Here is a 27,324-nt window from a genome sequence, read left to right as displayed (position 1 = left end):
CCGTAATTATCTGTAGCTTGACACAGTCAGTAAATTACACCTCACACTACACTGAGGGATGAAAGGATTTCTAGATCTGTTTAAGCCATGCAGTCTAAACACAAACCAGGTGATGTAGACATGGTCCTGCTCTGGATACTAGGACTTATGGGACCCCCTCCCTTGCTGGTGAAGGCTTGCACACGGATATCATAGGTGGTGTCTGGTCGAAGCCCTTGGATGGTCATCTGAGTGTCAGAGGTGCGATTGGTGCCGTTCTGTATGTTGTTGATGTCACGGTACATCACTAGGTATTGTGTGATCCGGCCGTTGCGCTCAGACAGGGCCGGGGGGTCCCAGGCAAGACGGGTGGTGGAGGTGGTCAGGCCCACAACGCGTAGGTTTAGGGGAAACCCACTTGGCACGTCCTCCGGGGTGCTGATCTCTTTTACGTACTCCTCTCCAGCTCCCGCCCGGTTCTTGGCGCTCAGGTGGAAGGTGTAGGTGGCACCCTTGTACAGTTCTGTGGCGGTGTGGTGGTCGTCGGTGCGTGTGAACTCACGCACTTCGTAGTTCTCTTCCTCCACACACTTGTACCGCAGTCGGTAGCCAATCAGCTCACCCACCATGTCCTTAGGAGGCTGCCACTGGATGAGGGCTGTGTTGCCAACGGTGGTGCTGATGATCATAGTGGGTTTCCCAGGCACTGCGAGAGTGAGATTTTACAGAGCATTGTTAAAAAGAGGGTTATTTGCACATGATCACAAATACCACATGCCACCATTAGGTATCAAATAACCTGTTGTTTTTTTTCTATGTTTGATCTGGCCTATTATTTTTCTTATTTTATTATTTGGACAAATCTTCAAATTATTATTTTTTTTTTTTATGGTTTTCACAATAATATTATCGCCTTTGAAATAAGTAATAAGTAAATATTAAGCACAACTATTTTCAGCATTGATAATATGTTGCTTGAGAAGCAAATCAGCATATTAGAATGATTTCTGAAGGATCATGTGAACAGCTGTTGACAATGCACAGGATTAAATTACATTGTAAAATATATAACAAACTCTAAATCTGATCAACCTTAAACTTTTAATTATTTACAAGTAAAATTACTTGTAAATGCTCTTTCATATTGACCTTAAATCTTTAATATTAATACTTATGTTTAATAAAAAGTGAAGACCTTTTCGTCTTTTTCCCCCCTTTTTTGATCGAAGAAAATCTCAGAAAAGCTGCTTTTGATTAAATGTCACCAGACATTCGACAATGAACTGTCACTGAAAACCTTGACAGACACATTTGTATTTAGTACTTATGAAGATGAAACAGACATACTATAATGTGATGTATCTGTAAATAAATCAGGCCTTTCAGTACAATAAAGTTGAGAAAAGATGTACCAGAAGTGAAGCAAGTTATTAGATTTATTAGAGGCCAGAAACATGCATTGGAATGAAACCAGGTGAATTTTGAATGTGTTTCTACCTGCTCCGGTGGTGGTGACAACTTTGGCTTTGCTGCGTGCCCCATCTCCCTTGGTAGTGTATGCTGCCACAGTAACAGAGTAAGAGGTCTCGGAGAGAAGTCCAGTGATCACAGCCTCCTGTTAAACAGAAACAGCATGATCCCTAAGATGCCAAAGCAGCTTTATCTAGAGATGCCCTCATGCCATCCCCACTGGCAGACACTGATCATAACCCCTCCAAATAAGCCACACACACCCCAACGCTTAACCATTTCCAACCTCCCTTTTAAAACCATATGACATTTTTTCATTTCATACTGCACATTCAAACAAGAACTCTGAAAGACTTAGAAAAGCTCTATAGAATCTCTTCCAAGCCACAAAGAGAAGAACCAAAGCTGCCATACCATGGGTGTCAATGTTCTTGCTTTACACCAGTGACGGCAAATCATTTTTTAAAAAGCCAGCTGAAAAATTGTCGGTAATTAATTTGTGTGTATATATATATATATATATATATATATATATTTTTTTTTTTTAAGTTCTCCTAAACCCTAAAATTGTGGGACAAATTAGTTAGCAAACAATTGTAAATAACAACAGTTCTATAGCAGAACAATGACACATCTGGTTGACATTAAGAGATAACCTGTGTGAGCATTTGAACAAACTCACAAACCGAAGGGGGAGGGTGGGGGAAGAGCCAAACATAGCACACACAAAGGCACATGTAGAAAACACAAGTGAACACACACACACACACACGCACACACGTTTGTTTTTGTGAAAAGTGGGGACATCCCATAGGGGTAATGGTTTTTATACTGTAGAAACTGTATATTCTATAGCCCTACACCAACCCTACATCTAACCCTAAACCTCACAGGAAACTTTGTGTATTTTTATCTTCTCAAAAAAAACCTCATTCTGTATGATTTATAAGTGTTTGGAATCTCCTTGTAATACCTGTCATACACATGTCATTATACAGAGTTGTGTCCTGATATGTCACAAAAAAATGCTTATATTCATAAAGAAATAATATCGGGAAAGTTTAGTTACTTAGGTAATCTCTTCGTAGTATACTTGCAGGGTTACCTGCACATGATGTGCTGAAGATTCTCACACATACACGCAAAGAAGCCAAACTCGCACAATAATTAAAGCATACAGGTTCAACCACACTTTAACACACATATGGAAATAAACCAAGGTCATAATATAACATATGTTTACCCGCCACCCACATTTAAAAACACCAGATTTTTATATTACACATGCCCACACATCCTCTGGTAAATTAAGTTTCCGAAAATGACATTTTAAAAGCTTCCCATTAGCCTTTTTGGCTTGATTAAACCGTGTTTCTTTATAATTAAGTTTTAATTATATTAATACTTATACTATAATATGTGCACAGTTTCACAATTTTCTTTTTTAAATGAAGATTGCTTGGTTTGGTTTGCACTCCTGCTGAAGCCCTAAAGAGGGGGAACATGGGATAAAATGTAGATGATTGGATCAAATTTAAACGACCTTTTAAATTTGAGCGTTTATTCATTACTTTAATCACACAAAATTACTTTTTATAGGCGAAGCAATGGCATTTTCCTCTCTCATTTTCTCCATCTTAAATAGTGCTCTTTTATCAGTTTTTCAAGTAAAGGGAACAGCTTGCACTCTCAGAGAACAGAAGATTAACCAAGTAGGAGGGGGTTAAAACAATTCTGTGAGTAGCACACTAGGGCACATTCACTTTCAGCAGCAATTTATTCAACATTAAGCAATGTGCGCTCAGAACCCTACCTATCAAAAAAATAAGTAAATAAATAATATATATATGTTATATATATGTAGTGACCTTTACATTATCAGTGGTATTAATCGGTGTATGAGTACAACACCCAATACAAGGAACCGTATTGTACCTATACTTGGCAATATTAATCGTTTTTATTTATTTATTTCTATATCATTTGGTTTAATTTTCTGCCATGGACTATTCTTCTCTCTCACAAATCAGACTTTTTTTTTCTTGCAGTTTTGAGTTTCCTCTCATTAGAATTAATCAGATATTAACTCAAGATATAAACTCAACAAGTTTATTACTCACAATTCTGAGAAAAAAGTCAGAATTGTCAGATATGCCTTTTTCGTCACCCAAAATACAGTTAATGACTCACTATTCACGTTCAAGCTAAATTTGATTCTCTAAAGCTTCTTTTGCTAATGGAACAAGGTGAGACTGTTGGCATGGCATCTGTGGGGTTAATAGGGGTGTGTTTCCTCTATACACTGAGCACAGTCACACTTCATTAGTGAGCTAGCAGCTGATGCCAACCTTGAAAATGGCTGATTGCTAGAATAAATAACACAGAGGTGCACAGATGTCACTCGCTGACACCAGCGTGTCTCTCTGCTGTCAAGCCATAAACAATGTCATCAGTGAAAAAAGAGCAGCACGGTCCCATTACGTGTTGCCGGTACCTCTGAATAGAGCCTGAGGTGAAAGAAATTAATTTTCAAAGGTGAGTTTCTCACCTTTGACAAGCCTTGTATAGTTACTAGAGTTTTTTTTTTTTTTTTGTTTTTTTTACAGTTAAGATGTTGGGTGTTTTTCTTAGAAATGGGTGTGATAGTAGGAGAGTTGTTTATCCAGATGTCAATGTGGTGGAATCACGTACTATTCATGTTATCTCACTTTTAATATTATAAAGTGTATGCCTTCACTTTACATATATGAAGCCTAGATTAAGCTACTTTATTACAGCTAAATGTACTATAATATAGTGATGTAACTACTGTCCCTTTGTGTTAGTTGTGTCTCACATGGTCATATTATTAGTATGTGAGAGACATTCAGCCCAAAATTCTGACTAAACTGTGCTACTGTAAATGATAGCAAAGTGCAGACTAATTATCCAATAAACAGAGCGTTGTGAATGTAGAAGCGGGTATGAACCACTGCAGAGCACAGATCCTGAAAGTGCTAAGCAAGTCACAATAAAAAACCTTGTATATAAAATGAAGCAATGCAGGTGTTTGAGATTAAGTATGGTATTTTATTTGTATGATTTTCCCAACCATTATATTCTGACAGCTATGACTGATTGGATCAGCCATTAATCGGAGAGGATCAGTGCCATCCTAATTTCCACCAAAATACCATAATTACTAATTATACCGTAATAAACAAATCTGGCACGTCCTTCAAAATGTGTAAAAAAAAAGATACCAGCCTACTTTGATGGTTGTATCTAAAACTCATCTGTAAAAAAGTGAATAAGTGTTTAGTCACTGTGATCCCAAGATGTGGAAGTGAAAACTTGATATCTTACAAGAAGATGATTCAATTAGAACTTTCCGAAAAGTATCTCAAGGGCTCAGCATTAGGCAATTTAATTATCTCCTGAACTCTCTTAAGTTTTATTTCCATTACCGTATTATGATCGTTATTATTATTTAGCATTTTACACCTTATTCATGTTATTTTTTTGTACCATCTTTTTTTCTTAATCAGCCAATTACTGTAATTCCTACATATTATCCTAATTTGGGTTAGGTAGGATTTTCGAAAGAAGTCCTATATGCTCAGCAAGGCTGCATTTATGTAATCAAAAATACAGTAAAAACAGTAATAAGTGAAGTATTATTCCAATTTAAATTAATGATTTATAATAATTATTCCATTAATAAATGTATTCCTGTGATGGAAAAGCTCAATTTTCCTGTGAATCTTCAATGTAACACGATCCTTTCCACAATAATTTTTTTTTGCAAGGATAGTCCCTTAACTGCCAACATGTGAGAGTTTGGAGTAAATTTGGAGGACAACCTCAATTTGTCAAGCAAAAAAATGTATGCCTGACTAACTAGGGACAGCTCAGGGTCACCGGGTCAGGTGTGAATCCTCGTTTTAACGTATGAATCCGAGATTCCAGAATTCTAGTTAACTGACAGGCTGCCAGACATCCTGAATCATGGGAGAGCGAAAAGCGAGCGATTTGGCGGGAGCAAGTGATTGGCTCACGCTGAATGTTTTCCAGGCAGGTGGCAGGACGCAGTGGCAGAAGAGCAGGTGCGGTCGCTAACAGCAGGGCTCCAGAGAGACGGCAGCCAGTCTGCTGGCACAGAGATGGGAGGACTGAGAAATGGGGTCAGGCTTCACCGGGAGGAAAACGACACTGGTAACTGAAGTGCGCCCATTTCTTTGGCTCTTTTTTAATGCTCCAAATCTAGGAGGTAAGAGGATTTACTAACGTAACGCAAGCCAGGCCCCGGACTGTAGTGGGCTGTCAAGCAACTATAAGAATCTTTTGAGGAAACTCTGGAACAATGAGATACACACACACACACACACACACATACACACACACACACAAGGCAAGCTCACGGACAACACACACCTACACACACAAAGAGCTGTAGTGTTGAAAGCCGACTGTTGTCTGCAGCTTTCTCTTTCCAGCCAGGCTTCACTGGTTTTCAACACTCACAGAACATAACCCTGAACCCATCCCTCTGCTGAAAGCAGGTAACATCATTCAATGCTTTTCTTCCCCAACCCCTTCAGTCATCACACAGGAGCCAAGCAGATTGTAACTTCTCCAGTAATATCCCCTTCCATGCTTCCATGTACTAAAAGAACAAAACAAAAAAAACAAAAACCTAAAGAATAATTAAACTGAAATGCAACATTGGGATTTTTCCGATCAAAAAGTTAAATGAACTAATATTTCTCTAGTCAAATATTGATATCATCTCTCTAGTATTCTCATCATACATTGCATGTACAATGTTTCTCATCTTAGTATGAGTGAGGTTTTATCATTCAGGTAATGTTAAACTTGCCAGCTTTTTGTGGAATCTTCAACAGTAGTGCTCTAGTAGTGATGGTCTGTTCCATATTTGTTTTAAGTGCGCATGTGATTGTGTGTGTGTGTGTGTGTGTGTGTGTGTGTGTGTGTGTGTGTGAGAGAGTGAATAACGGGTACTTGCTATGCGAGAAGTCATTAGTGCAGTCATTACACTGTCAGTGAAATGTGCTCTCAGGGGCCAGACCTTTAGAGCATGCAGCATCATTACCATTAGTAAACACAGTGCATTAGTGGGTGACCTTCAGTATAATGCTGAAAATGCTGCAATTTATTTTGATCTTTTCTCTGTGTGTGAGAGAGAGTAAACGGGTACATAGTTGGGAATGTGTGTTTGCAACAATTTTCAATATATGCTTATAAAAAAAAAAAAAAAAAAAAAAAAAAAAATCGGCTTTCTTGCTGATTGTGTATTTTTACCCCATTTCCCCCTTTTCAACAAGCTGCTTGGTCCAAATTCATAATAAGCACACAAGGGCTCAATCAAACTGTTAATCCCTCCTCATAGGAAAAAAACAAAGGAGAACTGTTAGTTTCAAATGAAATAAAGCCAAGCCAGAGAAGAAAAAGCGATAGATGAACACAAACTCAAGAGCATTCCCGCAGGCCCAATGCCGCAAACCACCCGCTCACACTTGAGTTACTCACATATTCCGTGGACTCTTCCATTTTCCACTGATGGAAAACACATGACAGATGAGAGGTAGAAAATGAATCAGAGATGGCACTACTGGGGAGAAAAAAAAGCATCGCTACCTTTTTTTTCTCTCATCTAGAGATGAACACATAGCGTTAACAGTGACATGCTACAGAGACAGAGGAGAAGGGTGGAGGAGGAGAGATGACAATATTTCACATTCGACACAGTGCTGCATAATGTCAGGTAAAAGGAGCAGCGGTATACTGCTAACAAAGGCAAGGTGCTTCATTCCGTTGCTCTGTGGGAGAAAGAAATGACAACTATTGCAGCACTTACACCTGGCGCAGGAACGTTTTAGTCTCAGCATGGCTGCAAACACTGCAATTCACAGATACTTACCTGGGCTGAATTCATAATAAACCTGATAAGTGAACTCCAAAAGGCATAGAGACATATTGTACATTCCAAAACATTTACCACATATGCACTGCCTGGTTACATGAGTATAATTTAAGACATTTTTTCACAATTTTACATGTGGATGCACAAAATATTGGTACCAAATAAGTTATTTTAATTTGTAATTGTTTGTTTTTTATTTATTTAGACAAATTAAGAAAATAAGAAATATAAGAAAATATCTAAATATTGAACAGATTTGTTTTATTGTAAATGACTAATTTTACTATATTCTGCCCCTTCTGGCAGATACCGATATATCAAAACTTTTTTCTTTAACTGTAAGTGAACCTCATTGGGAATGAAAGACTTTTTCTAGTTGCGAATCTCCTGGTGGTGTAGAGCATGAAATCCCATTACCCCCATCGCACTGCCAGCTCGGTGACATCAAACTTTACCGACACTGAGCACCCAGAACCCCTGCTTTTTCTTACCCACCCTCAGCAAAAGGCTCTCTCACATGTATGAAATCTTCCCTAGACTGAAAACCAGCATGGAGCCAACTCAACCGGAGTTGATGTTCCTTTTCTGAAAAAAAAGAAAAAAAAGGAAATTGCTCTTCTATTTCTTGTTCTAACCGAGAATCTGCAAAGTGCAGTGAAGCACGTCACAATATCAGTGTGCGGACCCCCACACTGTAATTTGCTATATTAGATCATTCTGCAAACTTTCATCCATATCCTATAATTGCTTCTCATGATGGAGCTGATGCAGATCTGTGTGTATATTGCATAACAGGACCATTAGCAAACTAGATGGAGGCCAATATTTCAGTCTGTTTCCCTAACACACTGCTTCCCACACACAAACCTCATGCTACCGATCCTATAGGATTGACACCCAGCCTTTGAGGCGCCATGTTAGTCTGCTGGCCACTCAGAGGTGGAAGCCTCATGGATGGTTTTAAAAGCCCCTGACAGCACAAGAGAAACCAGCTACTTTGCCCAGAGCATGCCTTCCTAAAAGTCTGGTAACAATGACTTGATCCAGTGCATGGCTGCCTGGAGGCCAATAAGCGCCCATCATTACCTTTCTCGTTGAGGAGCTGAAGTCATGCTGATAAGTTGAGTGGAAAGCATAGAGGCTGAAACATTGATCAGATATAATGGGCCAGAGAGCGCTTCTAACCCTTCAGATTTGCACTTAAGAGCTGTACTTCAATCATTTAGTCATCGCTGTTTCACTGCATTCACTTCCTCCTCAATGGACTCCTTCTAAACCGCTGCATTTAACTCTCCTATTAATCGTGCACAGTGCTACAGCAACATACACTTAGCACATACGTTCCTTCAAGCTGATCTACACTCGATCATCAACAAAACCCACCACAGCACAGACATAAGAAACATACTCTTAAACAAACAAACCTTTTTAAACTCAAATTAATGAGACATTTTTTTCCGCTTATCTGCTTTCTTAATGGGTCCTTGTTTCCACAGGGCACTTTAGCCTCTGTTAAACGTACAGCCCTTTCCTTTCACAAAATTATCTCCTCAGAATCATTCTCTTTGAATGCAGGATGAATAAATTAGCCTAGTTTATTAAAAGGCTTCAGAGAGCAGAGAAACCAGGTCAGAACTGATAGGAATCTTCAGATGGAGCCAAATGCGGCAATTTTCAGACTGGATATTAAAATAGTAATGGAAGTCTGTGTTTGTCAGATAGAGGCTGTTGAAGAACAAGAGATGAAAGGGGAAGATGGTGCTGATATTAATCACGGGAAATAAAGGGCTCTCCTCTCTCTCTCCTTCATCTGGCACTGGGGCCACCGAGGCCGGAGTGATTCCCTCAGAGTTGGTGCTCTTTGTGTCTCATATTCGCGTTCACCCATAAAGCAGATGCTCACAAAGTATGAGTAAGTATGAGTCTTAAAGAGCCATTTGCACGACAGCAATTTGCAGTAACAAAGCGACCAGAAGTCATTTACTCTTGAAGTAATTTGAGGCAGTGTGAGTGACACAACTGTTTGCAACATGACAGTTTATGCAAATGACCTTATGCAAATGCACAGTGATGTGATGTAGCAAACACCAATGGTAATGTAGATAAGTGATACATATACACATACCTACTACCAACTCACAACCCAAATTAAGAACAACTGAACCAACTAATCAAGGTCTTAAAGCATACTAGAGACTTACAGGCGTGTAAGTGAGTTAAAGCAATTTGGAGCTGAACTAAAACACTGTCCCTCACAACGCAGCTTTGGATATGTTTTGGGTACCAGCTCTAGTACTTCAGTACTAAAAGCCACACCACCCACAGCTCCGATCTCTCACTACGTCTGTCATTTGCTCATTCCCTCTTCTATCCTACACCCACAACTAATGCAGCAAGATCCTAACCAAACAGCACAGAAGAGTGACAGCTGTAATTGTAGGGGGCTCTCATGCAGATTTATTGGACATTCTTCATGGAAAGGTTGACAGGCTTCTTTAACGGCCACTTGCTCGGCTCTTGTGGCACACTGGAATGGATCAATTAACTCAATCTCTCTGTTAAATTTAGACCCAGAATGAGGGTGCTGGTGTGTGGGTTCCCAGTGTGGCCTTTTTTGAGTACAAAATGCGTTTATCCCACCCACGAGCAAACAAGTGCTTGCTGGTTTCCTGGCTTTTCAGCTGAGGCCAGAGAGCCAGATGAGAGAGAGGTTTCTCATGTTGCTCGGAGTGAGACAAACGAATGGGTCAAATTATGACAATGTCTTGATACAAACAAAGCCAAATCAATGGTATAGCAGTGCACACCTTTTATGAAAATGTAATATCTTAGGCAGGCTATTAGTAAATTTAAATGAACAGTTGAATAGTTATTTAAACAGTAGTTTTGTAAGTAATGCAGCCTTATGCCAGACTTTGCCAATCCTTTATTCTACTTAAATCCCTCCTCCCACTTAGATTGCATTGCCTCCTTGCAAAGTCCATTCCCTACATCTAAATATTTTCAATCATTCTTTCACTTTGTTTTACGTCACACTATGGGAGAATTTCCATTTTATCATGAATTTTAGAATTATAGTTAACGGCAACAGTTTATGCAACCAAAAAAATAAAAATGGCGCAACAAATAAGAAGTGTTTTATATATATATATATATATATATATATATATATATTAGGGGTGTAACGATACGCGTATTCGTATTGAACCGTTCGGTACGACGCTTTCGGTTCGGTACGCGGTACGCATTATGTATACCGAACGGTTCGTTGGAGTAATTAATTATATTTGAAAAAAAAAAAAAAAGAGAGAGAAAGAAATATAATGATATGCGTTCAACAAGGTAGCCCAATAACCCAAACAACGTAACAGGCAACGCCCCTGACACTCCCGAAGAAGAAAAAAACACCATCTTATATGTTTATGTTAGGCTACTCAGCAGGCGCTCGCTCACTCAGTACGCGCTGAAGGCTCGTTGCAAAATAGCCAATGCGTTTAACAGACTAGAAATGAGAAGATCCTCCAATAACCAACAGGTCTGGTGTTTGGGTGCACTTTGGATTCCCTTTAAGCTATAATGGTGATGGCAAGAGAGTGGTGGATAAAAAAACAACGGTATGTCGCATCTGCAACATGACAGGGTACACCAGCGGGAATACAAAAAAAAAAAAAAAAAAAAACCAGCGGGAATATCTGGGATATATGCGTCAGTACTATCTGGGAAAAGACGAAAAAAAGGAGAAACATGCACGCAGCAAACTATCCCTGCAGCATTTAGAAACTATAGCTTACAGGGAATCCAACCCAAACACCAGACCTGTTGGTTATTTTAGGATCTTATATTTCTGGTCTGTTAAAGGCATTAGACATTTTGCAACGAGCCTTCAGCGCGTGCTGAGTGAGCGAGCGCCTTAGGGGCCGTTCACATATCGCTCCTAAAAACGCGTGGAAAACGCTAAGCGCGTCTTTCTCCTCCTTTCCAAAGCGCTCGGGCAGAAGCGCTCATGAGGCGTCTGTCTTTGCTAAGCAACAATGACGTGCTCTCTCCATGAGACGCGGAAATTTCAGCGAAGGATAAATGGATTTGCAGCTCTAAAAATCGCTTGCAGTAGCTCTGCTACTGAATTTATTTCAAAATTGCAATCCATATACAACTATGATCAGCTGTTCCTTCATCTTGGCTGAGCTTTCAACGTTGTTACAGGAAAGGATGAAGCTGATTGGTTGGTTCTTGTCACATGACCCGCGGTGCGCTTGCGGCATTCTGAAAAGTTGAGATGTTTTTACATTTTGCTGTATCTAAAACGTATCGAACCGAACCGAACCGAACCGTGACATCAGTGTATCGTATCGAACCGAACCGTGAATTTTGTGAACCGTTACACCCCTAATATATATATATATATATATATATAATAACACTTCTTATTTGTTGTGCTATCTTTAAAAAAAAAATAAGTTAAACCAGGTTTTGAAACAAGACAAATTAGAGTTGCAAATTATAATTTGTGTAAGTAGCTAGTTAGCCTGTAACTCTTGTGGTTGATGCTAAATTGGAGCTTAGCTTTTAGGGTTTGAATTGGTTCAGTAATGCATACTAAAAGCAAATGAAAAACATTACACATGCTCCTGCTCTCCTTTGAGATGTTTTAGGAGTCCATCCATGCAGAAGCCCATGCTCTTAGAGCCAGAGTGTCTCTGAAGGTGGTAGAGAAACAGTGCATATTAAAAATGAACAACTGGCAACCCCCAGAAGAACAAAAATGGATGTCTTGAGAAATCCGGGTCTTTTTGTCAAGACAAAAAGCACTACAAGCCATTAATCAAAGCAACTCTGTAACCACCCTGCCGAACCGTTAGTGTTACACAATACACAATGGATTTTCATCACTTCTCCGACACGTTTTCTCTCTTCTTCACTAGCTCTCCCTGGCCAATTACATCCCAGAGAGCAAAGCAACAACACATTCTCTTTTTTCTAAGGGCCAAAGAATGAAGAAAGATGTAGACATAAATTTAACCGGAGTCTTATGATACATCTTCAATGTCTGATAGAAAATAGAGACACAAGATGAAAATAAACAGGCTTGTATGAATCATTGTGTCTGAGGAACCTGATATTTACAAATACATCTCGGCAAGTCTTGCAAGTGTTTTCATGTTTTTTTATGACAACGATGGCAAATGAGTCATGTCCTAAGACAAACCATCACAGTTCGTGGTAAATGACTCAACAACGCTTCATGCAATATGAAGGGAAAGTTGTTTGTCAAAGAGGGAGAGACAAGTGCAGGTGCTCTTGGGTTGTGAGAGCAAAGAGGTCGACAGCAGTTCACCTGACAGATACTGTAAACAAAACCTCTCTAATGTTTTTTATTTGTCACAGATGGAAACTAGATGAAAAAAATGTTGAAAAACTCACAACAAATGTGTCTTGTATGCTGTCAAAAACATTAAGAACTGCTGACCTTGCGACATTAAACAAAGTTTACAAGTTATGTCTTGTGGAGGTGTTGGGCTAGAGGCGCTGGACAGACAAAATATCAAATGCACCACAAACAAGTGTGGCGAAGGTCACAAAGACAACTTCAAGCTCTGAGCAAGGGATTTTATATAATATACTGTATAATATGAAGATGCAATGATATCCATTTTTTAGCCCTAAACATTTATCATCATTGTATGTCAATCAAGAAGGTGCTATCTGAACAACTATAGCACAAGTTATGCCAATATGCATCCCTTATATGGAATCAATTAACGACAGAAGAGATAACTTGCCAGTTTTAGGGGTGAAATAAACACTGATGTGCTAAGTTAATATATTGGCATTTTACATGCACTCCTTCACTTGGCTATGTACTTATGCAAATGAGAAATAATCTTCTCGATGCACCAGAAAACCCCCTTCACCTGCTCATTTACTAAAAACCATTAAAGCCCACAGTGGTCCATAAACGTCTCTTGTTACAGTCTCTTTTTTTTAAGTCTAGCTCAGTGGGGGAAATGCTAACACAGGTAAATGAGAAACTTTTGTTTGGGGGCAAGGAAAGTGCAGAAAAACACATGTCTACGCGAGTTAATTCTCAGCTAACAATTCAAGAGCAGCATTTAAATGCCCCCAGTCTGATTCTCTCTATTCCCGAAAAGTGTCTACTTTAAGATATTCATGGATATCTAAATCCCTCCTAAGGATTACTATCTTTCTTCCATCTCAGTGCACCCACGTTTCTTCAGGCAGTTTTAAATCTCCTTATATTAACGCACCATGAGCGAAACAGAAAAAAAAAAATTACAGAGTAACAAGGCAGTGCATAAGTATTCTTGTTACAATGAGCTGAATTCTTGAAAGGCCACCAAAATCGTGTGCCTATGAAATATTTAACGATTTACATAACACTGAAGAGAAAAAGTGTTTATGTAGACGTGTAGACATACATCCTGAAAATTCATAAGACAGAAAGTTTCTGTTCCAAACCCCGATTTGCCTACCAAGACAGCATTTTTAGACAAGTTACATGCTAACCAACCAAAAGCTTTTTTTTTTTTTTTTTTTTTTACAGACATTTATGCTGCCAAAACCAAGCAGTGTTGCTAAACTATTAAAAATTTTTTTAAACATACACACACACACATTTATTATTTTTAATAAATTTTTATGGGAAGCACTATGGTTGTGGCACCCATGTAAAACTTTTCAATAAGTCAATTAAGAGGTCCAATTTCAGTTAGGATGCTCTCGCAGAAGGCAGTTGCCTACTTAAGATGGTGAGAAAGCTTACTAGGGTGTGGAACAGAGTCAAGCTGAGCAATAACAATGGCAACCAACTCACTGTACAAACAGTCAAGTACTACAATAAAAAAATATGCAGGTAGTACCTGTGCTTCAGGCAGAGCAACATCCAATATATTTGGCTGGCTACGCGGCTCTCCGTTCTCTAGGCGGGAGTATATGACCTGGTATCCCCGGATCTGGCCGTGCTGCTTCCCAGAAATAGGCGGCTTCCATGTCACACGAATAGCTGTGGAGTTCACAGCCTCTACTTCAACTTTCCGAGGTGGGGCTCCAGGCACTAAAGGGGAACAATTAGATTTAAACTTCAGGATGGAGGCTTTTAGGGTAGCTTGAGATAAAACACTCTAATACATGCTAAGTGTTTGGCTGAGGAGAGGGTTTGTGTTTCAAAACATTTGTTGGTTAAAGAAAAAGCTAATGTTGCTTCAGCAAGATTATTCACAATAGTTTAAGGACACAGAAGACAGTGTCAAGAAAAAAAAAGGAAAAAACCTTTAGAACTGCTAAAAGACTAGTAGGTGACGAAGGACAATTAATGTTCTTATAAGGATGTGCTGAAATTCTGCTGAGCTGACATGATTTAGATGAAAGAATTTACTGATTGTGAGTATGACTTGAAAAAAGCTGACTAGAAGAGGGAAACTTATGATACTATTTCTAGGGAACTAGAGACCAAGGTATGGACAAACAGGGCTAAGATGGGAGAGGAATAAAGAATTAGAAAGCATGATTTGAGATAAAGGGAATGAGAATAATGAAGAACCAAGATACATTTCCAGTCAAAATTTTGAAATAAAAAACAAAAACAAAAATTAATTGTCTTATGCTCACGAAGACTGCATTTATTTTACGAAAATTACAGTAAAACAGTAATATTGTGAAAAATTATTTCAATTTAAAATAACAGTTTTCTATTTAAATATATTTAAAGGGTTCATATGATGCATTTTTAAAGATCGTTATTGTGTATTTGGTGTAATAGAATATGTTGGCATGCTTTAATGTTAAAAAATATATTATTTTTCAAATAGTATAGAGTAATTTATCATTTTAATTCAAATTATCAAATGGATGCCACCGTAATGGGGAATTATAAGCCCTTCCTACACTTACCTAAAGTGATACGAGATTTTAAAATGGAGAGAAAAAAGTTTGGTAAAGGGTGGAATCAAACCATGGTTGATCGCATCAAAAATGACTTCGGCATGCGCTTTGCTATCTACACCACCAGACTTGATAATTAATTATCGTCTTTAGTAGTAACCTTACATTGATGGACGGAGTTTGTGTAAATAGCTTGTGCCAACTATTTGTACTTAGTGAAATAGACATTCCGTTTTTTAATAGTGAAATGATGCTCAGCTGTTCTTTTTAATAGTCAACTTATTTTCGAGTCATCTACATAAAAGCCTTGTAAACACTGTCACAGACACGCAGATACATATTTTATTTCATCATGCTGAATGCTCACTAACTGACACGGTCATCACTTTTTCAGGCCATTTTAAGTTTTATTTTGATGTCACACATAGCAGTGATATCTAAGCAGGTGAGTTGTTTCCTTAATACATAGTCAATAAAGCCATAATTTTCTTCATTCAGGCCAAGAGCTCATGCGAAAACAAGAGGTGGGATTTATCGCATGAACCAATCACATCCGATCATAACGATCATATCCAAATAATAGCGCGATGGAGGCAATGCCTCCTCTCACATGATTTCCCCCCCATTCATTCTCAATTACCCTAAGGGGGTAGCACGCTAAGGGGTCTCTGTTGTTAATGGGCCAAAGGGAGGCAAACCTCCTCAAGTATTCTACCCTTGGGTGTCACTGTTGACAGTGTAACTTTATAAAAAAAAAACGAGTGACTTTTATACTTTTTTCTATTTCAAACAAATGCTGAACTTTCAATTGATCAAAGAATACAGAAAATATGTATAACAGCTTCAACAGAAATATTAAGCAGTTTTCAACATCAACGATAAGACGACCCGTTATTAATAATTAAGCACCAATAATAACTTGATAACTCATCAGCATATTCAAATGATTTCTGAAGGATTATGTGACACTGAAGATTGGAGTAATGGCTGCTGAAAATTCAGCTACTATACAGAAATTCATTACATTTAAAAATGCAGTAAAATAGAAAACCTTTTTTATTACATCAGAATATTAATACAGCCTTGGTGAGTATAAGAGGATTCTTTAAAAAAAAAAAAAAAAAATACCAATATTATTCCAAACGTTTGACTGGTAGTGTTACTGGACTTCTTGAGCACTAAGGAAGGTGTGAAGGACAAAACATGGCCTGGGAGAAAGCTGGGGGCTTGTGTATGCGTGCAGGACAGGCGTTGCATGCTCCGGGGAGCAGAGCAAATCCCATTATTTAGAGACAAAGGGCATGTTGTCTGGTAACAGAGCATGCAGTGAGCACATACGGTCTTATACTGCTGTCCTATGCTCAATAAACTTTCTCCTTAGACTACACTTCTAGAAACCTTATCAAAGCACTCAGGGATTGCCTGAAGTCACACCTGTTACAGCCTCACTATATAACTTGTGCAAACACACACATAAAAATTCACTGTAGCACAACTGAGAAAGGACAGACAGTGAGTAAGAGTGAGTAACTGCTTTCAGGGCTGATGTCTCTGACTTCATGTCTAGGTTAGGGGTTTTGGAACTTTTCAGGTTAAGGACCCCACAATATGTTGATTCCCTTGCAAAGGAGCCCTTTCTAAAATATAATCTATATAATATAATATATAAAATTTTAAGAATTATACAATAGTAAACTTAATATGGTTAACAGCTGGATTTCCTGCAGAGCTGTGTCGGTTGTTTGATTGAAGTAGAGGACAATTAGACAATCTTTCAATGATAAGATGACTCTGAGCTGTCCACCCTTGGTTTGTGGTCCACTAATTTTATGGTGCTTTAAGAGGATGTTTCTGTGATATTGCTCCCACCTCACTTATATAGTTGTTTCAACTGTAATTAAAACTCGATGTTTCATCTGCCAAGTTCAGTCACTGTTACTCTTAAGGAGAAGACAGCTTTCAGATCCAGGTTTGATCAAGGACAGGTGACAAATGCCTTTCTTCAAAAACATTTATCAACAAGTTCACATACATCAGTATAACCTTTAGCCTTGGAATTTTTTTAATTATTTGACTTCCGATCATACCACATCATTTCATGAGAAACGTTTGACAAGCAAGCAAAAGTCACAAACACTTAAAGTAATTCCTTGGCAAACCAACTCATAGATGATTCTGTTCATTTCATATCTTATAATTCTGGTGAGACTATTCCAGTCACAAATATGACTAATTGTCAATAGCCATGCTTAAAATTGTTAGCAAAAAAGGGAAGAGAAAGAGAGCAGCCAGCAGCTGCTCAACATTATTAGCAGTCCACACAGAATCCTTTAGACCTACCGTCCTCGTTGGTACGGACACGCACAGCTGTGCTCTCAGGGCCGGGGCCCACATCGGTGTGCGCTCTCACCCACACCTGATACTCCGTCCACTTCTCCAGGCCCTCCAGCACATAGCTGGTGGCATCCGCTCCAATGTCCGGTACCTCATGGCGCTCAGTGTCTTCTCCGTTCACTGCCTGGTAGCTGACTGTGTATCGCACAATAGCGCCGTGGCGACTAGCGGCGGGCGGTGCCACCCAACTCACCTTGATGCTGGTGGAGCTCAGACTGAGCAGGTGCACCTCTTGAGGGGGGGCCGAGGGGGCTGCAGGTGGGGGCAAGGCAAGGGGAGGGCATCAAGCAAAATGAAACAACTTAAAAGCAAGCTAGCTTCTGGACTGAGAGGTTGGCAAAACAATAGAGAACGACGTTGTGTTGTATTTTTGTCCAATTTCAAATTAAAATTCTAAACTGATTTCATAGCTTAGAAGCTATTTCAGTTTAAATCAAGCTTCTTGAAGGCTTTTCCCCCCAAAATAATTATACACACCCCAGACTTTTAAATGGAAGTCTTTTTAACAGCTAAGATAGAGTGTTGTTGTTATTATACAATCGAAGACTGATTTAAATGACCTGCCATTACTAAAAAGTATCCTCATTTAGCTGGTGCTGTGTGTTTATTTCTCACCCTGGTCACAGCGATCAGCAAGTCACAACCGTTTACTGCCTTTGTCTGTTTGGGTGTTGACAAGCAGGGGAAAGACCATCGGTTTATGTTTTAACAGGCGTTCACACATTCTCAGTCAGCCTACTGGCTGCGAGACAACAGCCCCCTGTTTGTCAGAGAGCCAAGTGTCAGTGAGTGTGGCAGCTGACGCGTCCGAGAGCGTACTCCACCATTCTGTCTACGCTAAAGTGTGCTGCTAGCTTCTTTTGGCAGGCTTGGTGCCACTTCTGAGAGGCTGAGATAAGCACAGCAGCAGCAAGGCATATTTGATTAAGTCTGTGACTGATTAAGATCAGGTGAGCTATCTAATCAAATGTTCCTGCACAACACAACTCAGTCCAGAGGCATAAAACATTACGACAACAGCACAACAACAATTTACAATGATCAAAAAAGCTAAATGGCATTTGTTCATGCAGCGCTATATGATAAACATAAATGCACAATAAAAAAGTAACAATAATTAACTAAGGAAGAAAAGAGAGATGACGGAGAGGAATAAGAAGTACAAGAAGAAAATACACTGGGATTTTAACATGCTTGCATTCCTTTGTTAACAACCAGAGCAGTTTGGTGACATCGCGCCGTTCTTGGCGCCCACGGTGGGATTGAGCACGAGGCGTCTCTCATCAGGCGGTCCTTAATCTGACAACTGTGGGAGAGCCGCTACAAACGCCTGATGCTGCAGTAGGTGACAAAAATACTGCAGCCGTAGCTGAACATGTTGGCAGATTGTAAGGTGTTATTTTTTCAGGGGGTCCTGACACAAAACTCAGAGATCAAAGGGTCTTTTTGAGTCCTGGAGGAGGTGATAGACAGGTCTCTAGGAGAACATGAGGCTGTGAGAGACTCAGGGGGAAAGGAAGTACTCGGATACCGTGAGATGACTGTAAATGTTGTTATATATTCTCTGAACGCTGAATATCTTTTGATATGGTTGGGATGGGCTATGTGCAAGCAGAGCATTAAATTTCGCACAAATATAGTGCTTCAGCTCCTTTTTCTTGAGTAGGCTTCACTCCTCTGGCTTTTAACATTGCAGCAATTACAAATTACACGGACAGCCTATAAACCAAAATAATAATGAGGCACAAGCAGACACCAAACGTACCTTTTGCCCTTGTCAATGAACTGTATAAAGGTATTCTCTGGCTTAGAGGTGTGAGAGAATTAATGGTGGAGACGGTAGACAATAGCTTGAGAAAGGAAGGTAAAAGTGGTCCTCTGGTTTGTCCATAGGGACAAGTTTTGGTTAGTTGACATGATAAAGACAAAAAAATAGGGCACTTACTGGACTGGGCGGTCCTGGCCTCGATGGGTTGAGTGAAGACCCCTAGCCCCATTTCAGAGCGGGCTGCCAAGGAGAATTTATACAGAGTGTCTGGCTTTAGACCTTCAACAGCGTACGAGCCGGCAGGTTCAAAGGTCACATGGATCTGAAGAGAAAACACCAAAATCTCTATAACCATGTCTTTACTTGACCTTATAGACGTGTTAATTCTAAAGTCAAAATGACATGAAAATCTTGTAATTTTTTATTAATATAACTCAATCTTCTAGTGAAATAACTGGTGATGTATATTGTACTTCTCCAATCATTTAGTCTGCTTAAACTCAATCAGATTCAATCATGAGAAGACGGAGATTTTGAGTAAACAATAACTTACATATTAGTATGTCTTCACAAAGTATGATTTTACATTATTAAACAAAAAAAATAAAAATAACTGACAGAACATGCATTTTTCAGTATTACTACTGTAGTAATATTTATATATTTATGCTATTTTGTCTCTGTAAGGATCAGCTATATAAATAAATCTACATATATTTTATTCATTATTCATTTTAAGATTATAGAGCAAGTGCCAATTATAGAGCAAGTGCAGAAGCATTGTATTAACATAGATACACACTGATGGCTATCACAATGAGTGTTCATATGACATCTGATCTCAGTGTAGTTGAACTGACATCAAGAAAACACATCCAAACCGTCCATTCCGGCATCAGTTAGAAATGCTGTCAAGCACTGAGCACTGATAAGTACATTCTGTTTTTGCACAATCTAATTCTATCAACTGACTGCAGACTTTTGCCTGCAGTCATTTTGTGAAATGTCAATTTTGGCTATCTTTCATTTGTATCCATGGCCCAGAGCAACAGCTGCACACGTTCAATATCTGGTCTGCTTGTAATTCTGAATGAATCAGGCAGAAACAAGCACTGGCGTGATACCTTGTTCTCTGAGTCAGCCTCCCAATATTGCAGCTCATATTTGATAATGGGGTCCTGGACTGGCCACAGCCAAGTTAGCTGGATCCGTGTATCGAGCTCTGCTTCGGCCTCAAAGTTGGAAGGCTGTGCAGGGACTTGAATTTCAACAGACAAAAAGATGTTAGTGACAAAGGACTCTTCTGAAGTAGTATTTTTCTGGTACTGGCATGACAATGCATTATGCAAAAGTAGGGCCGGGTATTGATACACCTTTCCTGTTCAAATAGATTCCAATTCAATTAAATTTCACTATGATTCTGATTCATTTGGGAACATTTTAGACATAATGTCAATTTTGCTTCTAAAAATTCTCTCTAAGCTTTTGATGTAAATTATACAAATAACTTTCAAATTTGGTAGATTACAAAAATATGAACCACACCTGTAATATTTTAAAATATTCCACAACGAGTAATGATATTAATGATAACAATGTCAATTTATCAGCCCCTCTGACTGATTCAGTTTGAATGATCCATTAAAAAAAGGAATTTATTTATGAATCAGATTATATTGGTTATTATGCATGATTGAATTCACAAAAAAAGAACCTGGCTATTAATAAAAGTTTTTGATTCACTCAAAATAACCAGTTCATATGAATCCTTTGTTAAAGAATCAGACTACACTGATCCTGTGATGTTATTGTATGTGACATCATGACCAATCAGCAGAAAAATATATTTATTACTTAGCTCTGTGTAAAAGCATTGACGTATTATTCATTAATCCCAAACATTACCTCCTTGCTGTGTCTTGACTTGCAACACATCAGATGGGGGTCCATCCCCTACAGATGTAAAGCCCAATACACGTAGGCTGTAGGTGATGTCGGGGGTCAGGCTCGAGATGGTTGTGAGACGGCTGTCATCTGTGTTGTGTTTCTGCCAGGCGCTGAGAGGTGCATCCAAGTCAGATGTGAAGTAGATGCGATAGCCTCTAATCTGACCATTAGGTTCCTCCGGCGGTTCCCACTGCACCAACATGGTGCTGGCACTCAGCATACGTGCCTGGACATGCAATGGTGGGGAGGAAGGTGCCTGCTCACCCGTCCTTGTTTCAACTGGGTCGCTGGGTGGCCCACGGCCAATGTTGTTGACCGCCATGACACGGAACTCATACTCGGAATAAGGGCTGAGACCGCCGATGCTATAACGTGTGGTGGCAACACCATCCACTTCCTGGAAGCTGGTGTCAGAGGACTTGGCTCTGTACTGGATAATGTAGTAAGACACAGGTTCAGGGTTTCCAGAATCCCATGTCAGTGTAACACTGGTAGCTGTGGTTTCCGTCACAATTAGAGATGTAGGAGGCTTTGGGAGTGCTGAGGAGCAAACAATAAGAAAGCAAATGAAACAGATGACAGCATATGTAGGCTAAGCTGCCTACACAGTGCACTCCTAAAATAGAGAAAGAAAGGCAATGTAAGACAAAATGAGAAAGAAGAAAGGCCGTGCCGCCTTCGTCATTGTGTCTTTAAGATTTGTGGCTGGACTCCAGATGAATGTCAGTGACATTCTCTGAGTCCATATTGATTGGTGAAGTGCAAAGTGCAATCAATAGAGGCAGCCTTGATGACGGGGAACGAAATCTGGCAGGGCTCGGCGTTGTCTGGTGGGACCAGCCGCACTGATACAGCTCCAGACATCTGGTCTGGGTAAACACATGCTCAGAATAATCTCAAGTCTTTCATTTTCTCAGAGCCCACAGTAAAATGTGGGAAGCCCCTAAAGCTCAGTCAACACAGAGCAAGTGTCCATGTTTTTGTTGTTGTGTGTATTTGCCAGACGTACCAAACAGCTGATCTGAACTTTGGGGTCGCAGAAAATAATTTTTCTAGTCTCTGACAACCTGTTCAGGGTCTTGGGTAAAATAAGATTGTCTACAGAACCTTTAAACCTTTTAAAAATCTGAAGAACTGACCTTATTTATGTTCTTAATACACATAACTGTTCTAAAACACTTATCCTGCTCCTGCTCGAGGTCAGTCCATGTGACATAATTTTAAATTAAAATCCTTGTGTGCAGGCAACAGCGCATTTGCAAATGATTTCAGTTCTAAAAAGCAAATATCAACTACTGTAAGTAGTACACACATGCTTGAGTTTGCACACTCAAAGCGCTATGGGGGCAGGGGCAGCTGCGGCCTAATGGTTAGATAGTTGGACTTGTAACCTGAAGGTTGCAAGTTCGAGTCTCGATGCTGGCAGGAGTTGTAAGTGAGGGGGAATGAATGAACAGCGCTCTCTTCCTCCCCAATACCCTTGGCTGAAGTGCCCTTGAGCAAAGCACTGAACCCCCAGTTGCTCCCCAGGCGCTGGATATATAGCTGCCCACTGCTCCAGGTGTGTGTTCACATTGTGTCCATTTCTCACTGCTGTGTGTACCTACTTGGATGGGTTAAATGCAGAGCACCAATTCCGAGTATGGGTTACAATACTTGGCAAATGTCACCACTTTCATTATGAGACAGAGAGGAACATGGGAACTTAAGTATAGCTCGGTCTATACAGTACACTTTTTCAGGGGTCTTACCTTTGACAGAAACTTGCGCAGTTGCCTCGATCATACCGAGAGATGAGATAGCCACACAGGTGTAGTTGGTCGACTGACGGATGTTGGTGAGCTCCAGGACATTGCGTCCCACGGGCATCTCCTCGTCCTTGGTGAGCTCCACCTCTCCAGCCATCCATTTGACGTAGGGCATGGGGGCACCTACTGCCACACAGGTGAGGTTGACACTGCCCCCTGGCATCACCTCGTGGTTGGTAGGTGGGATAGAGAAACGGGGCGGCACTCGTCGAACTACCAGAAAGAAGAACGTCCAGGGTGAGTTTCAACAGGTAGTATTTTATATAAGTTTTGGGGGAAAAAAAAGAAAGGGAAATCTATTGTGATTACTACATCTCTAGTGTGAATACTAGGGGCTGTGTCACTAACATGAACAAACTACCATATAGTTGAGCTGACAGGTCAAACAAATTCACTTCAAGGGCCGAGCTGCCACTTTTTCCATTTGTTAAAGCCTGAAGCTTAACAACTGGAGGCAGGAAGTCAATACTGCGGCTCACATATATGTGCAGAAGAGGGGGCGATAAACCAATACGTGCCGGGGGAAGGGTGAAGAAGGCATCGTAATGGTATTTCTTACAGAGCGAGACATTAAAATTCATGCCAAAGGGGGGCTTTATTGAATTGTGGATTTGAGGGGAAAAAAATCATCCTCGCTGAGGCATTGCAGGATGTGGAGTTTTCTCTGTCAGTTTATCGCCCGGTGGCACTGAAACCCCGGTCTGTTGTTGTTCGGCCCTGCCTGGATTCGGGAACCTGTCTGAGACCTTGTGGGAGACGCATTGTTCACTGGGCCCTTCTCTTTGTGAGCCTCTGATATGCAGATAAACCTGACATTAAAAGAGGTTCCCATGGAGACGAAAAAAGAGCCTGCTGACACTGTGCAGAGATGGGGAGGAGAGAAGAGAACTATCAATAGAATTGAAACCTGCCTTGACATATACTGACTCGACTGCATGAGGCCAAGCTCACTGTGTACGAGGACTAATCCACAAGGATCAGCGTGAGAGAAACATCAACGTTTTTAAAGGGTATTCTGTTAACAGTGCAAATACTAGGATGCGTTTCATTCTCTATTGTGCAGGGCTCAGAATCGTAGCTGGTGGCCATCACTGGGGATGCAAATGCTGAACTATTTACAAGAAGAGCAAGCTGGAGAGACTTTTCCTCTCCTATTCTCCCAAAATAGGAGTATAAAACAGCAGCACATTAAACAGACTCCTCCAATTTGTGTTAATGACCCGCTGCCTCATGTCTGTCTATGCAGAAATGGCGTAGGCAATAATTGGTTTCTGCACAGGTCCTCCTAAAATTGGATTCTCGCCTATGTTCTCTCATTTTATTTCCAGATAGATACCATGACCAAGCTTGTTATTCTCCTCATTATGTTTGCACTGTAAAGGCAAAACGATAGACTCTTGAGAATTTTTTCTTTGAATTAGGCAATGGGAAATTCAAAGTACTTCAAGTCCACTGTTGCAAAGAAATTACAGTAGCAATATCATGTCTAAGAAATACAAATATTAACTTTATTGTTTTCCAGGGAACTCTATGACACTGAAAAACCATGACTATGGACATGGACATACAATGATAATGACGTATTACAAGAAGGGGAATTCACTGTGGGTAATACAACAGATGTAAAATAAATACTTGTGATATTTATAATGTAAACCTTCAGGTAACAGGGAGCAGGTTGGTTGAAAGAGTTTCTATTCACAAGCAAAACCATACATGCATTTGGGATAAAACCGAAAACGGGAACTTGTACCTGACAAAAAAGGCTTTAAATAAAAAAAATAAAAAAAATGCATTTCAATTAATTAAATTATTTCAAAATATTTTAAACTAACAAATTCTATCTATTCTAGACCAAATGACATTTGCTTTCTCTTTTAGTTTTAGAGAAACCCCTACGTCATGGAATATCAGGCTCATGCAAACCACCCGACACAACACATTCAGCCTGGTGAGGGAGTGATTGATAGCAAGGGTCTCTGATTAAAGAGGGATCCAGTTCGAGGTCTGCAAGAAGCGGTTAAGAGTGAAAAGAACCAACCTTCTCGAGGTTCTAAGACATGAGGTGCAAGTTTGACCAAGTGATAGGGAGATGAAATGGAAAGACAAAGACAAATGGGAGACAAGAGAACAGGAAAATACATTTGTAAGTAATTTCATGGCAGTTTGAAAAATGCAATGGAATGTTTAATAAAGACAGAGACACACAATCGAAACATGACACTTCATTCGAAAAAGTTTACACACACACACACACACACACACACACACACACACACACACACACACACACATATATATATATATATATATATATACTGTATGTGTGTGTGTGTGTTTGTGTGTGTGTGTTTATAACATATATAATCAATTAAATATTATGTTAAATTAATTTAAATTATTAACAAATAATATAAATCGTTGATTTTTAGAAGAACGTTGTTATAGTAAAGGGAGAAAGATACAGTAGATAACATGGTTTTAAAGATTAAAAAAATGATTAAAGAAGCATCCAACTTGTGGTCTGCTAGAAGTGGCTAAGAGTGAAAAGAACCAACCTCCTCCAGGGATTACTACTGTATATGAGGTGAGAGTTCGAGCAGGTTATTTGACAAAGATGAAATTGAAAGAGACAAATGGAAGACAAGAGAACATGAAAAGACATTTGTGAATAATTTCATGGCAGTTAGAAACATGCAATGGAAGCTATAACAGAGACACTCAAATCACAGCACTCTGAAAACGATTTGTGTATATTCTACAATATATATCATATACGCTGTAGGTTTACTATGTGAAAAGTAAATACATGCCTACTATAAAATAAATATAGTATAATATTATGCATAAACTGAATATCTGTATGGAATACAGTCACACTGATACAGGTTAATGGTATTTATTTAGGGGAGTCAGTTAGCTAATATGAGTTGCTAGCACACATGCATTGTGACATTAAACAGAAAACTATCACTTAAACATGTCAAAAAGGGGATTTAAATTAAATTAAATTAAATAATAAGTGAATTAATAAAAATGTACTGTTTGTAAAATTTAAGGTGGGTGTTTTACACAGATCAGAGCTAGTTTGGATTAAACAACATTGCTATCCCTTTTAATCCAGCATCTGGTGTAATCTGTGAAAGCAGCCCCTACGTCATGGAGTATCAGGATCATGCAAACAACCTGACACAACACATTTAGCCTGAACACACAGGTGAGGGGCGGCATAGCAGAGGGAGTGGGACTGATAAACAAGGGTCTCTGATTAAAGAGGGATCCAGTTTCAAGAGTGAAAAGAACCAACCTTCTCGAGGTTCTAAGACATGAGGTGCAAGTTTGACCGAGTGATATGGAGATGAAATTGAAAGACAAAGACAAATGGGAGACAAGAGAACATGAAAACACAGTTGTGAATCATTTCATGGCGGTTAGAAAAATGCAATGGACACTCAGACTTAACCAAATACTATAGAATACTCAAGACGTGTCACTCATATAGTTTTGAATGGGGAAAAATGCAACGCTCAATATGGATGCTCAATTGCAGGAAGCCCTGCCTTCTGAATAAAAGAGCCAATCGCTGATCTGTAAAGTCAATGCGTCACAGGACTGCGCACTGGCTGATCTAGCCTGAAAAATTAGCTTTTTATAATGCTATAATAAAAAAAGCTAAATTAATAACATTTATGACACAGTTGTTGTCACAATTTTTTGGTGATTTCAAATATGAAATTTAATCGTAAGCATAGTGAACAGTTTTGGAGAATTTGATGTTTGCCCATTCAAAGAGATAGGAGCTGCACTTTCATGCCCGAGAGGTGTTTCAAAGATGGCCGTCGAGTGACATGACTTGTCTTAAACTTAGATTTGTATATACTGTACCACATATCTCATAAATACTGTAGGTTTACAATGCAAGGTAAACACAAGCCTATTATAAGATAAATGTAAAATAAATGCATCACTGCATGTTTATAGGGAAGTATAACACAGTCACATTAGTTGAAAGGGATAGTCCACCCCAACAAGAAAATTATATCATTTACTAACCCTCATGTCATTCCGAACATATGAGTTTCTTTCTTATGTTGAACATAAAATGAAGATGTTTTGAAGAATGCTGGTAAGCAAGC

At 39.4% G+C, this 27,324-nt stretch overlaps 1 protein-coding gene across 15 annotated transcripts in view; it reads right to left on the bottom strand.

Moving 5' to 3' along the window:
- Positions 1–27,324, bottom strand: part of ptprfb (protein tyrosine phosphatase receptor type Fb) — a 188,379-nt gene that overhangs the window by 40,656 nt on the left and 120,399 nt on the right. For 5 of the 15 annotated variants that reach the window (XM_026206114.1, XM_026206113.1, XM_026206115.1 and 2 more), the window contains 9 exons: positions 23,132–23,401; positions 21,339–21,920; positions 20,558–20,691; positions 19,611–19,755; positions 17,612–17,917; positions 14,251–14,444; positions 6,979–7,005; positions 1,477–1,594; positions 107–685 (listed from right to left, as the gene is read on the bottom strand). In XM_026206114.1, the coding sequence (XP_026061899.1) occupies positions 107–685; positions 1,477–1,594; positions 6,979–7,005; positions 14,251–14,444; positions 17,612–17,917; positions 19,611–19,755; positions 20,558–20,691; positions 21,339–21,920; positions 23,132–23,401 (2,355 nt within the window). The remainder of the gene's footprint in view (positions 1–106; positions 686–1,476; positions 1,595–6,978; positions 7,006–14,250; positions 14,445–17,611; positions 17,918–19,610; positions 19,756–20,557; positions 20,692–21,338; positions 21,921–23,131; positions 23,402–27,324) is intronic. The other 10 variants (XM_026206120.1, XM_026206127.1, XM_026206122.1 and 7 more) reach the window with 3 other exon arrangements.

Source organism: Carassius auratus, chromosome 27 (assembly GCF_003368295.1).
Source record: "Carassius auratus strain Wakin chromosome 27, ASM336829v1, whole genome shotgun sequence".
Lineage (NCBI taxonomy): Eukaryota > Metazoa > Chordata > Actinopteri > Cypriniformes > Cyprinidae > Carassius > Carassius auratus.
This window is presented reverse-complemented; position numbering and strand designations above follow the sequence as displayed.